A 14,458-nucleotide genomic window follows, 5' to 3' on the forward strand; every position below is an offset into this window, starting at 1 on the left:
AAACAATTTTTCTTTATAAAATTTAGGAAGATATTATAGAATATGCATAACATCTTTCTGAATTTGAGTTAAATATATATTTAGGAAAACGTTGTGAATAAGTATAATATCTTCTTAAATTTAGGAAGATATTGATATATATATATATATATATATATAATTTCTTCACAAAATTTAGGAAATTTTGTATATATGTATTAAAAATACGTTTTAGTGTATATTTAGAAAGAGTTTCATAAATATATTCATGAATATTTTCGATATATATAATATATTTGTACAGTTTTTAAGTAGATCTTCCTGAATTTAATATCTAAATTTTATAAATTCATTATACATATTTAAATATGAATATAAGTCAAATTCAATAAAATATCATACACACTTAGGAAGATCTTCTTAATATACATACACATTTATGAAGATATTTCAGAATTCTCATATCATATATGTTCAAGAAGGTTTTCATAAAAAAAAAATGTTTCCCAAAAATTAGGAAAAGGAAGCAAATTTTTATTCTATATATTTTAACATTTGTATTTTATTTAATTTTTATATTTTTAATATTTATTTCTATCGTTTATTTTATTATTTTCTATTTTAATATTTATTTATTTTATAAATTTAAAAGTGAAGATATAATTATTATTTACCCATTTAGTGAACCTTAATTTGGTCAATTTGATCTTTAAGAGATATTTATAGAATAATTTTTTTAACTATTTAGGAGATTTTTTCTTGTCAATTTTGTGGTGAAAAGGCGGATTTTGTACATGATTTTTCTTATTATATATTTTATTTTTGTGTATATTGATTGGTTTTTTCATGAGACTTTTATCACTTGGTTGATGAAACGTAAATTATGCAAATTGATTCTACTTTTCTTGTACAAGCCGGAGATTGACTTTAAAAACGTTTAACAAACAAAAGAAAGTTAATCACATTCTAATGTTTTAGTGGTTTTTATCGGATGAAAAGTTGTCTTGTTGGTTCAGATTATGAATCGATTTCTCTCAAATGTAAAACTATAATGTTATCATGCAGATATGGTTTCATTACTTACAATTTATATGAATATCTCAAGAGAATTTCTATTTTGGACTGTATCTCACTTTGAAGATTATTGTGAACCCTTTTTTTTTTTGAATAAATGTTAAATTTTATTCAAGCAAAAACTTTTTTTACATCAAATGCAACTATGCTTCTATGCTTCTAATTATTTACAGCATCAACACTATTCTCAAAAAGAATTATCCTGCATTTCCTGCATTTTAGAAGTCTAGCATACTTCAAGTTAATAAAAAAAAGTCTGGAATTGAGTTGGGACTAGGCATTTACGCAAACACGTTATTGCGTGACGTCACACGAACATGGTCTACTCTATTTGTATCTTCGAAATTAAAACTTCTGAAACCTTTTTGATACCTTGGAAAATGATTTGACAATACTGTACAATTTTTTTTCTCAGTATATGTCTAACTTAACGAACCAAAAGGACCGTGTTTAGTTTCTATAAAACATATTTGAACAGTTTTAGAACAGTTTCATATGGAAGGAAGAGATAATTAATGTGAACGATCGCGAGCTGTGCTTAGGCATGTGAACGATCGCGAGCCAAGATTGGGTGCGCATGAGCTATAAATGGAGCCAGATGAGTGAGCAAGCACGAACAGGCAGAGGTGATAGATGAACCCAAGGGACAACTAGGAAACAGTTGCAAACCATCCAAGGGGACACGGCCGAATGAACCAACGAAACAATCAAATTTCTAATCATGAATAAGCTGAGGTGCATAACTTACAGATTTATATGATATGTACATGGTTGGAACTTGGAAGACTGATCGATGTGTGTGTGAAACTAATGTGACTTGGACTGTGCTATGATCAATAAAAATCAATCTCACAGAATCTTGAATCCAAATCAAGTGATAAGTTTTTCGGTGCTGGAATCAGAATTATAGTGACACGTTCTTGCATCATCGCTTCGCTTGTATTAGCCAAGTGAGACGTTATGATACTCGTACTCACTTTGTTTGGTCACATATTTGATCCATGCGACTGCATGAATGTTTGTTTCAAAAAAAAAAAAATGAATGTTTGTTTCATTTATATAGTTCAAATTTAAAATTGGTTATCTTTTAAAAATATATATACTGTTGGTTTTAGTATGTGTTTTCAAAAGGTGGGTATATATATTTGTTAACAAATTTGTATTTAGTAAACAATATTTTTTAAAAGATTATATATATATATATATATATATTTTTTATAAATTTTATGTGTTTTATGGTTTGAACACAGTGTATACAAAATAAGTATATTCCAATGAAATATATTAAAAATTATTTTGCAAATTTGTAAAACCAAATCCACTTGTTAAAAAGTCAAATATCGCATAAACAAATTCAAAAGTTAAGTTCTAAAACTATACAATCCAAATCATATTTGACTTACATATTAATTTTCTTCTTTGTTAAAATTTATTCATTAGAACTAAGTTATATATTTTAATAAAATGATACAAATCCTTTTTAGATAAAAATTAGAAATACTTAAACTATACATATTTATAAGAAACCAGTAAGTAATGAGCATTATATAACATTTTTATGAAAAAGGATAATGATTCATTTTGCAAAATATCTTATTTCCACACAATTTTTTTTCATTAATGCTAAATGCTGGACGATGAACTTGAATGTTGGCGAAGCTATTCCATTTTTTTTTTGTTGGGGGGGGGGTTTCCAAATTTTATTTACTCCACAGCCTCATTAAACGAGAATTCTACAATTAAAGAAAAAAATCACAATAAGTTAGATGGGATTAGGGTGGAGTTTAGGATTTTCTTAAGAAAATATAATTAAAATTTAGAATAATAATTTTAAATATCTTTTAAAAGTAATCCAGATTTCAAAATATATTTTGTTAAATCGAAAAAATCAGATTGAATAAAGATTTGTCCAAAAAGTTATTATTTATTAAAATAATTATTTATATTTATATATCTATAGACTAAGGATATAATTATCATTTGAAACATGTTTAGTATTTTTTTATTTGCATGTTTTCTTGGTCAAAATTAATTTTTAAGCCTTTTGAAAGGTTTACCTTTACTAATATATGTATAAAATTTGCTAAAACTTACATTTTAAGAAAATAAAAGTATTATCATATTATAGATACATGATTTTTTCAATGTCTTTACCCATATAAAAAAATCATTAAATTTTTACGCTTTATAAAGTGATATATAATGTATTTTGGACCTTTTCTATTATTAAAAATGAAATGTGTTTTCTTAATAGAGGGATAATCTTGTATCAAGATTTGTTATGCAATTTTTCTATTCTAGCTATATTTCTTTATTATTTCTTTCTTTTTACAAAAGGGGAGAAAAGTAGTTAATATGAATAATTAAATCGTAATGCTTTACTGGATTTTCTCCTTTATATGCACCACCCCCGATCAATCTCTTCGTCAATCCTTCAATTGTCTTCTTCTTCCTTTCGAAAACCAAAAAAATGAGTCTCATAAAAGCAACTGTCCTTCTCCTCCTAGCGATGATGATCGGCGTTTCGTATGCCGTAGACATGTCGATCATCTCATACGACGAGAAACACCACATGTCCGCCGTCAACGGCCGGAGCGACGCCGAGGTCGCGAAACTCTACGAGGCGTGGATGGAGAAACACGGTAAGAAGAAGATGATGACGACGCAGAGCAACGGTCTTGTCACCGACCAGAGGTTCGAGATCTTCAGAGACAACCTCCGTTTCATCGACGAACACAACACCAAAAACCTCAGTTACAAACTCGGTTTAACCCGGTTCGCTGATCTAACCAACGAAGAGTACCGATCTATCTACCTCGGTGCTAAACCGAGGAAAAGAGTCCTCAAAACCAGCGATCGTTATCAGCCGCGTGTTGGTGACGCGCTCCCGGAGTCCGTTGACTGGAGGAAAGAAGGTGCCGTCGCCGCCGTTAAAGATCAGGGTAGCTGCGGTAAGCTCTCTTTCCGATCTCCGGTTATTAAAAATCAAATAAAGCATATATTTTCGAATCTGATAATAATATTTATTTCCTTGTTTCTATTTTTTACAATGAATAAAATAAAACAAAATAATGCTGGATAGATTTACAAAATCTCGAGCTTTGTGGTACTTGTTCTTCTGTACTTGTGTTTTGTGTAATGGTGATGTTTGGTCTAAAAGTCGAGACTTGACTGGTAGGTGTACGTTTGGGTAAATCTATAGAGATGAATTAAGTGGGGTCTTATCATATTAACTTCAAAGTGGTATAGTGGGACAATTGGACCTATTATTGTGGAGTATGGACGCATATGATATTTTTAACTTTTTCAAGGATTAAAGCAAGTTGTGGGGCTATAAATAAAATCTTTTGTTTTATTAGGGAGCTGTTGGGCATTTTCAACGATTGGAGCAGTGGAAGGAATAAATAAGATTGTGACAGGAGACTTGATCTCTTTGTCTGAACAAGAACTGGTAGACTGTGATACATCTTACAACCAAGGTTGTAATGGAGGTTTGATGGATTATGCGTTTGAGTTCATCATCAAAAATGGCGGTATTGATACCGAAGAGGATTACCCATACAAAGCTGCTGATGGTCGTTGTGATCAGAACAGGGTTAGTTTAGTTTTAGTTAACTAGTGCATTTATGTTCTGTAATGAAAAATCTGAAAACAATGGTTTTTTTAATGCTTCTGTTTTATTTAATTTTGCAGAAAAACGCAAAGGTTGTCACAATTGATGCGTATGAAGATGTGCCTGAGAACAACGAGGCTGCGCTTAAGAAAGCTTTGGCTAACCAGCCTATTAGTGTTGCCATTGAAGCTGGTGGTCGCGCTTTCCAGCTCTATTCTTCGGTATGAACTATACCCATTTGTGTATAAAATCATAACAAAAATTAGATAACTATTACCAATGGAACGAAACTAATATTACCTAGATAACTAGTTTAAAATGTTAATTTGCCTTTCCTCTTGCAGGGTGTATTTGATGGAACATGCGGTACGGAGCTAGACCACGGAGTTGTAGCGGTTGGTTACGGAACTGAGAACGGAAAGGACTACTGGATTGTGAGGAACTCATGGGGAGGAAGCTGGGGAGAGAGCGGATACATAAAGATGGCACGTAACATTGCGGAGGCAACTGGAAAGTGTGGAATCGCCATGGAGGCTTCGTATCCGATCAAGAAGGGGCAGAACCCGCCACACCCTGGACCGTCACCACCGTCTCCCATCAAGCCACCGACCAAGTGTGACAAATACTACTCTTGCCCCGAAGGGAACACTTGCTGTTGTCTCTTCAAGTACGGTAAGTACTGCTTCGGTTGGGGATGTTGCCCTCTGGAAGCCGCTACTTGCTGCGATGATAACACTAGTTGCTGTCCTCATGAGTACCCGGTTTGCAATGGCGATACCTGTTTGATGGTGAGTTTCTTAACATCTTTTGGGATTCAAAAGCACTGACTTAAAATTTTACTGATTTGGAAATGTTGTGTTTTTTTTTTGCAGAGCAAGAACAGTCCGTTTAGCGTTAAGGCCTTGAAGCGCACACCGGCAAAACCGTTCTGGGCACATAGCAGAAAGAACATTGCTTAAGAGAACACTGAAGAGATTCATTCCTCTTGACAGAGGAAAGACAATGAGACATCAAAAAGCTTTCTCATTATTGTTGTTGTTCTAATTATTTTAAAATTGCTGATTCTGCTGTTTGGGGGGTTTTCTGTACATATAAAACCTCTTCCCTAAGTTTCATTCAGTTTCATCACTGTCAAATTAACAAACTCATGCAAATGGGTTTTGGTTAATTTTTATCTCAAAACATTGGTAATTTATCAGTTTATTATTATGGATAAATTATACTTTTCCTTTCTAAAAGTCAATTTCACTTTCATATCATATTCTTCATCTAGTGAAGGTCCGTACCTGAAGATGTCTAGAGACGAACTGATCCACCAATCAACCCCATTCACAGTGAATTTCATTTTGGTTATGAATCTATCCGAAACTCAATAGTGTGTAACCTCAATTTTAGACTTTTTAATCTCATTTCGGTTATGGTACATTTGTCTCAATGATATCTCACATGATTGAAGCAAACACAAACAAACAATCAGAGCTGATGTGAAAAAATCATTTACTAATAACACTAAATGTAACTTTAAAATCTTTACACTAGCTAGCGAGCTTGAAGGCATCAATGAAGAGACCATAAGTGAAACCCATCTTGAAATTATTGAGAAGAGCGATGGGGAACGTCACGGTGGTGCGGCTGTAGTAGAACCTCGTCACATACTCCGTCAAAAGAACACACAGAACCGCTGCGATAACGTCGTTCACTCCCAATGCTCCAAACGAAAGGGAGATGGTCTGCGCGACGTAGAACCCACCCAGCAGCGAGATCCCTCCGAAAAGCGTCCTTCTCGACGGTTTCTTGAAGTAGTTCCTGGAGATGTCGGGAACCGTTCTGATGATGTCGATCAGTCTTCTTGGGCCTCCTCCTCCTCCTCCTCCTTGAGCCTCTTCTTGCACAGCTCTAACGACTCTCGAGATTCTCCTTTTGGATCTAGATGGCGAGGCAAAGGATCCGAGACTCTGATGGTGATGGTTGAGGAGTAGAGTGTTGAAGGTCAGGGAATGAGCCATCCAATCTATCTACGGAGAGAAACAAAGATCTTAATTCGAACATAGTAATCGATAATCGCAAATTGAAATTAGGGATTCGACTTACTAAACAAGTAGTGTCTCTAAAACAAAGTTAATTTTCAATGTATGTATTATGAAATCGACAAAGGACTTGAAAATGTAATTTACCAGCTTGGATGAGGATAGAGGAAGCGAGAAATTTAATGGAGGAAACAGAGATCAGAGCGCGAGAAGAAGATGAGGAGAGGAGAGGGGAGGAAAGAGGAGAAGAAGGTAAGGCCCACTTGAATATCAAGCCCATTTTTGTAATTGGGTTTTGGTAGGATTTAAGAAAACGAACATTATTGTATGTGGGCGTAACATTTGGATAACATATTTTACTTTTCTGTGTCTCATAACCATGGGCTTAGACCATTTTCACTGCAAGAAGTTTACAAAATGAGGTGGTAGTGGACTGGAAGCAAGGCGATGGAGTTGGTATAGACGTGAACTTACTATGTTGGGCCTGATGACGGGTGGCCCATAAAGTACTCAGCTGTCTGAAACAACACCATATGATATTGTTATGTACTTGTCATTGTACTATTTTTCCTTTTTGAAAGACGATTGAGTTGTACGATTATAATCGTTGTACGATTATAATCAGAGAGACAATCGAGTTGGACGTGGAATTGGTAATGTAGGGAGAATGTCTGATTATTTGTTTGGAATACAAAATAAGAAAAATACGTATTTTAAAAATGTAACCGACTCTTTGATGTATATTAGATGATGAAGGTGATGAATCGATCTCAGAGAAAACGATGAAGATGAAAGTGTAAACTTGTATTATTCAGCTCAAAGTTTGTTACAGTACAAGTTTCTATATATATATGTAGCTGGTTAAGCAAAAGGAAACTTAACCATACTAAACCGGAACTAACATTTCATCTAACCGGTATATAACTTTAATATCCCTCCCTCAAGATGGAACAAACAAATGGTGAAGACCCATCTTGAGTATCAACTGATGAAAAAGAGAAGGTTGGACAGCTTTGGTAAACACATCCGCAAGCTGATGTGCAGAACGTACATGCATAGTCTTCAAGAATCCACTCTGCAACTTCTCGCGAACCACATGACAGTCGATTTCAATATGCTTCGTCCGCTCGTGATAAACTGGATTCGAAGCGATGTGGAGAGCAGAGAGGTTGTCACAGTAGAGAGTAGCAGGACTAGTCAAAGGACAATGCAAGTCACGCAACAGAGCAGCCAACCATATCAGCTCACATGTCGTATCAGCCATAGATCGATATTCTGCTTCCGAGCTACTGCGAGAGACAGTCTGCTGCTTCTTAGCTCGCCAAGAGATCAAGGAGTCACCCAAGAAGACACAATACCCAGTAGTGGAACGTCGAGAATCAGGGCAGGACGCCCAGTCTGCATCACAAAATGCCTTCAAGGTAACTGAGGAAGAAGCAGAATAGAAAAGACCTTGAGCAGGATCATTCTTTAGGTATCTCAGAACTCGGTGAGCAGCTTTAAGATGATCCATGCGGGGAGCTGACATAAACTGGCTCAGTTTGTGAACGGCATAGGTAATATCAGGCCGTGTGTGAGTCAAATACAGGAGCTTTCCAACAATCTTGCAGAACACGGAAGCATCGGAAAGGAGGTCGCCTGATGTATCAGAAAGCTTCGTATTAGGCTCCATGGGAACAGAAACTGGTTTGCATCCAAGATATCCAAATTCCTGTAGCAACTCTAGAGTATATTTCCTTTGATTGATCGAAATTCCAGTTTCATTTCTGGCAATTTCAAAACCAAGAAAATATTTCGCATCACCAAGATCTCGAAGTTTAAAAGCCTGCTTGAGAGATGTCTTGAAAGAATCAATAGCCAACTTATCATTGCCAACAATAAGAATGTCATCCACATAGACGAGTGCCGCAATGAAGATAGAATCAGAACATCGAACAAATAAGGAATGATCAGACGGGGCTTGAACAAATCCTGCTGCAGATATGACTGAAGTGAGCTTCTGATTCCATTGTCTTGAAGCTTGCTTGAGGCCATAAAGGGATTTATGAAGACGACACACAGAGTTCGGAGGATAAGTCTTGCCAGTTAACTCAGTGTAGCCTTGAGGAATGACCATGTAGATTTCTTCATCTAAGTCACCATTGAGAAAGGCATTGCTGATGTCGAGCTGTTGAATATCCCAGTTCTTAGCAGCAGCAAGACCCATGAGTGTCCGAAACGTACCCAGTTTGGCAACTGGAGAAAAAGTGTCAAGATAATCCAAGCCTTCAAGTTGAGTGTATCCTTTGGCAACTAACCGAGATTTAGGACGTTCAACCGTTCCATCAGGATTGAATTTGTAAGTATTAACCCACTTACAACCAACAGGATGCTTCCCTGGAGGCAGAGGACAGATGGACCAAGTACCAGTCGCTTCAAGAGAATTCATCTCAGATTTCATTGAGCCCTTAAACTCATCAAGTAACATGGCTTCTTGAAAGGTTTTGGGAGCAGTGACAGTGGTAATGGATAAGAGGAAATTCCGGTAAGAAGGGTCTAGTTTGTCATAGGATAAAAAAGCAGAGATGGGATAAGAGGTTGTATGGGAAGAATGGGCAGGAAAGGTAGGGGTTTGGTTAAGAAGATAGCAATGATATTGGTCTAGATATGCAGGAGCCTTAGTTTGCCTTCGAACTCTAGTGTTCTGACTATCATTATCCACACGAGAAGAAACATCTTGGGAAGTAGAAGCATGAGAACAATCATCAGTAAAGTCAGACACAGGATTAGGAAACACAGAAGAATTATCACCAAGATCAAAATAAGCAGGAAATGGTGAATCAGGAACAGGTAAAGGCAGAACATGAGATTGAATGAGAAGAGCACGAGCAACATTCAATATATGTTGATGTTTGCGTTCCACAACAGAGTTCTGTTGTGGAGTATATGCACATGAAAAATAATGCTGAATGCCTTTAGAACGTAATAGAGAAGTAAAAAGCAGTTCAGGAGCATTGTCAGTTCTAATGGCTTTCACAGAAGTATGGAATTGATTCTCAATGAACGTAAGAAACTCGGGAAAAACAGAGGAAACAAAGCTTTTATTCTTCAAAAGATATATCCATGTAACTCTAGTACAATCATCAACAATGGTCAAGAAATATCTATAACCATCAATAGTTGGAACATGAAAAGGACCCCAAATGTCTAAATGTAAGAGATCAAAAGCCGCAGCAGAAATATTATTCAAAGAAGTAAAAGACAAACGTTTTTGTTTTGCAAGAGGGCACACTTTACACAAATGATCATGAGTAAATTTTTCTTTTGAAATATCTAAACATTTTGAAAGCAGCTGAATCTTGTTTTGAGACGGATGTCCTAAGCGCTGGTGCCAAATTTCAGAAGAGATTTGAGAAACTTGATGCAGTTGAGCCAAAGAATGATGAGCAGGAGCACACGATTCCAAGATATAGAGATTTTGGTTAAGGTTACCCTTCCCAATCATGTAATCCGGAGTATGCTCCTGAAGAAATGCAATAGGATTGTAAGATAGAATGTGACATGAATGTGATGAAAAGAGCACAGAAATAGAAGTGTTCCTAGTCAATGCACTAATGCTCAAGAGATGAAATTTGAAAACCGGAACATAGAGAACAAAGTCAAGAGTCAATTTATCAGATAAGACTATCGAACCAGCCATAGTAACAGGAATCCTAGAACCATCAGGTAAAGTAACAGTAGTATCAGTAATCGACTGCGTGTGTGAGAAAAGATTCAAGTCAGAACACACATGGCAACTGGCTCCTGTATCTATGACCCATGAATAAGGCGTAAAAGTAAGGCTTTCTTTAATTCCAGCGGTACAAATAAAGTTTGATTTATTGAGAGGAGTACCTGATGTAGCAGGATCAGAGGATGTAATGGGAATAAGGTGGGGTTGAGGTTTGATGATAGAAGTAGAGCCATCTGCAAGTGTAAGGGTACTACCAGAAATCTGAGATTGATTACTCTCGTTACGACTTGGTTGAGCTTGGAGAGCACTTAAGAAGTGTTGCACTTGATCCATTGTGACTGTCCCCAAGTGAGTACCCTGTTGATTATGCATAGAAATACTTCCAAAATCCTGAGTAATCATATTTGCCACATTAGTGCCTTTGCTCCAAGATTGTGAGGATGCTGGTTCCTTAGATTGTTGAGACTGTTGTTGTAATGGCTTAGAACCAGGAGCAGAAGATGAAGAAGTCCTATAACCCTGAGGATAGCCATGGAGTTTGTAACAACGGTTCACAGTATGACCAGCAAGACCACAGTGGGAGCAAATAGGACGAGGCCTCTGTCTATTATAACCACCAACAGAAGCGGCAGCTACAGACTCAGAAGATGGAGCAACAGGTATAGAAGACGCCTGAAAGGTGAGATTGCTAGTAGACTTCATAGCACGCTGACGTTCTTCCTGAGATACCATGTTGAACACTCTGGCTAACAAAGGTTTCGGATCCATCATCAAGATTTGTCCCCTTGTAGCAGTAAAGGTATCATTCAATCCCATAAGAAATTTAAGAACTCGATCTTGCTCATCTCTCTTCGAAAGTTGTTGATGACTCGCACAATTCATCTGGCCACAACAACACGTATACGGAACTTCATGATTCTTCAGTTCTTCCCAAAGCTGTTTGAGACGAGTGTAATATTCACTGACGGTATGAGAGCCTTGCACTTCTGCATAGATTTGCTGTTTGATCTCTGCATTACGAGGACCATCACTTTGTTTGAACTGATCATGAATATCCTCCCACATTTGCCTAGCAGTATCAAGATACATGATACTCTTCGCAATCGGCTTATCAACCGCATTGACGATCCATGTACACACAATGTTATTGCACCTCGACCAAGATCCAAAATCAGGATGATTCTCATCAAGATCCGGATAAGCACCAGTCACTAACACAGCTTTATTTCTAGCACCTAAAGCCAAAAGCATTGATCGACGCCAGCTATTAAAGTTCCCAAGGCCAGTAAGTTTCTCAGAAACAAGAGAGATACCAGCGTGATCTGCATTGTGTACGAACAGAGGATTTGAATTAGGATCGGTCAGAGATGGTGTTGAAGCAGAGGAAGGAGGAATCGGATCCAGTGGAGGCATCGTGAAATCAAGAAGACGATGAATCGAAGAGAACGACGAACGGTTACTGAACCAAAAGGATCAAAACGAGGAGAACGAGACGATGAACCGCGATGATGAATGAAGAAAGGAGCTCAAGAACATCGCAAATCAACGGATGAACGAAAACACTCATGATCGAAATGAAAAACGAGATCGTCGGAGCTGAGTAATCGGAGTGACGAAGCGGAAGAAGATCAGAATGTCTCTGATACCATATTAGATGATGAAGGTGATGAATCGATCTCAGAGAAAACGATGAAGATGAAAGTGTAAACTTGTATTATTCAGCTCAAAGTTTGTTACAGTACAAGTTTCTATATATATATGTAGCTGGTTAAGCAAAAGGAAACTTAACCATACTAAACCGGAACTAACATTTCATCTAACCGGTATATAACTTTAATAATGTATAAATTGTATATGAAGGTCGTTGACAAAAAAAAAAATTGTATATTAAGGTCAACTAAAGCTGAAGACAATGAACGATATCTGACACGGAGAAGGAGTTAGAACCGTCCGATCGAAAATGGCTATTCCGTAATTTATGACTCTTTCACGTGTCTTTTCGTCTGGGGACTTTACTTACTCCCGAGAAAGTTCCTTTTTCTCTTAACACTTTTTTTTTAATTCGAAAAATTCAGACAAAAGCAGAAGAAGCAAAGTTCTTCTGTCTGTGTCTGATTCTACGCCTGTCTCCACGACCATGACCAGCTCTTCATCTCCTTCACGCAAGGTCTCTCTTTGATTTCGTATTCTTTGATTTTGGTTGTCAATTTTGTTTTTGTTTTTTTTTGGAGTTTTTAGAAAAAATGGTTTGTGATGGCGTAGGCGTTAAGCAAGATCGCGTGTAATAGGCTGCAGAAAGAGTTATCAGAGTGGCAAGTCAATCCTCCCACTGGGTTTAAGCACAAAGTTACCGATAATCTCCAAAAGTATATAATAAATTACAAAAAAAAATCTCATCAATGTTTTCGTCTTTTGATGGACTTTTGTGTTTGTTTGTTTTGTGTGATTGTAAAGATGGATAATAGAGGTAACAGGAGCACCAGGTACGCTCTATGCGAATGAAACTTACAAGCTTCAGGTTGATTTTCCTGAACATTACCCCATGGAATCTCCTCAGGCAATTTTTTCTCATCTCTTTTTATGTCGTAATTAGTGTTTTGTAGTTTCTACCTTAAGGGCGGGCCTCTTCTCCAAGTTTCTTAATTGTGTGATTAAGGGCTTAGTGTTGGCTTTGTAAACTTAACCAGTGGATTTAGAGTGATTTCTGTTGGTAATTTCTTGTGTGTGTTGGATGTTGAGCAGGTAGTTTTTGTTCCACCGGCACCGCTACATCCCCATATCTACAGCAATGGACATATTTGTTTAGGTATCTCTTAGTCAATCTCCTCTTGTTTCTTCACTCTCTGCATTATGCTCTTTGTTTTTTTGGATGCTTCTTTCTGCTGTATGATTTTTTCCCCATCAACATTTTCTTATAAGTTAAATCAAAATAATTTTCTTGTAAAACCAGGAAACGAATTTGATGCATATATAGAGATAGATTACACTTTTTTTTGTTTTCTGTTTTCACAAAGCAATTTGAAATTGAAATGTTTTGGGAAATTCATAAATCTGACCTCAATGCACCTAAAATAAGGTCTAATTGTTTTGTGGATTTGCAGATATTCTGTATGACTCGTGGTCTCCAGCCATGACGGTTAGTTCAGTATGCATCAGCATTCTCTCCATGCTATCGAGTTCACCGGAAAAGGTTTCTACTTTTTATTAACTCCCATACTTTGTATTAATCAGAAAGCCACACAAAATCTTACTAAGTCCTTATATGTCTCAGCAACGTCCGGCTGATAATGACCGATATGTAAAGAACTGCAAGAACGGGAGGTCTCCTAAAGATACAAGATGGTGGTTCCATGACGACAAGGCATGATGGTAATATGACCAAACATCATAAATAAAAATGAGGTTTTATATAATTTCCCCAGAGACTGATAGTAACTGATATTGGGATTCCTTGTGGCCTCAAACCCTTTTTCTTTCTTTCTATCTGTCTTTTGTATGGATGATTATGTAGACATCTGAAATGTCTCACACCTTGAATTAACTGTTTCTGCTTTTGTTCTCTCTAGAGCAACCTTGGAGATTTGATGAAAATTGTATTTGGGAACATGTTTTTTCTTTTTTTGCAATATATGTTCTTATTCTAGTAAAAGTTCATTTGATGGCCAACTTCCTTTCTAACTTGAATGAACTTCTTCAATGAAACTATGTTAAGTGGCTCTATTGAGATCCCTCATTGTGCGTTAGAAATCAAGCTGATAATTACATCAAAAACTATCCCATTTGCCTATGGTTGCAAACTTGCAACAGTGCTCATATTTCTTCCGAAGCTCCAACACATCGTTCAGATTTTGATCAAATTTCAAAAGACGCAGAGAAACGAAGATGTAGAAAATATTTCAATCAAAATCAGCTGTTATCCCTGGACAAGATCCACCAATCGTAAGTTACAGCCATAAAAGGATGCTACATGAATCCAAATTCATAAACACAACTAAGGGAACAAGAGGAGAAAGAAAGACTAGACAACTTGTGATTAAACTCCTCAACAGAATG

At 36.5% G+C, this 14,458-nt stretch overlaps 3 protein-coding genes across 6 annotated transcripts; 2 read left to right on the top strand and 1 right to left on the bottom strand.

Moving 5' to 3' along the window:
- Nucleotides 1–3,459: 3,459 nt before the first annotated feature.
- On the top strand, nt 3,460–5,904 carry LOC108826198 (probable cysteine protease RD21B). The gene is made up of 5 exons (XM_056994546.1): nt 3,460–4,004; nt 4,413–4,648; nt 4,747–4,887; nt 5,011–5,454; nt 5,539–5,904. The coding sequence occupies exons 1-5, from the start codon at nt 3,524–3,526 to the stop codon at nt 5,623–5,625; spliced, it is 1,389 nt and encodes a 462-aa protein (XP_056850526.1). The 5' UTR covers nt 3,460–3,523; the 3' UTR covers nt 5,626–5,904.
- A 242-nt stretch (nt 5,905–6,146) lies between these two features.
- LOC108826199 (uncharacterized protein ycf20) lies at nt 6,147–6,952 on the bottom strand. 4 transcript variants are annotated; one of them, XM_018599582.2, is made up of 2 exons: nt 6,841–6,952; nt 6,147–6,681 (listed from the first exon to the last, which is right to left on the bottom strand). In XM_018599582.2, the coding sequence occupies exon 2, from the start codon at nt 6,670–6,672 to the stop codon at nt 6,202–6,204; it is 471 nt and encodes a 156-aa protein (XP_018455084.1). In that variant the 5' UTR covers nt 6,673–6,681; nt 6,841–6,952; the 3' UTR covers nt 6,147–6,201. The 4 variants fall into 4 exon arrangements, with proteins under 4 accessions (XP_018455084.1, XP_018455087.1, XP_018455086.1 ...); XM_018599585.2 differs by having other exon boundaries at nt 6,147–6,677; nt 6,841–6,925; XM_018599584.2 differs by having other exon boundaries at nt 6,758–6,886.
- Nucleotides 6,953–12,368: 5,416 nt separating this feature from the next.
- Nucleotides 12,369–14,054, top strand: LOC108826201 (probable ubiquitin-conjugating enzyme E2 18). The gene is given in 6 exon segments (XM_018599587.2): nt 12,369–12,572; nt 12,668–12,771; nt 12,860–12,962; nt 13,148–13,211; nt 13,507–13,595; nt 13,677–14,054. Coding segments are annotated over 6 exon segments (645 nt in total). The 5' UTR covers nt 12,369–12,383; the 3' UTR covers nt 13,773–14,054.
- The last annotated feature ends 404 nt before the right edge of the window (nt 14,055–14,458 follow it).

Source organism: Raphanus sativus, chromosome 9 (genome assembly GCF_000801105.2).
Source record: "Raphanus sativus cultivar WK10039 chromosome 9, ASM80110v3, whole genome shotgun sequence".
Lineage (NCBI taxonomy): Eukaryota > Viridiplantae > Streptophyta > Magnoliopsida > Brassicales > Brassicaceae > Raphanus > Raphanus sativus.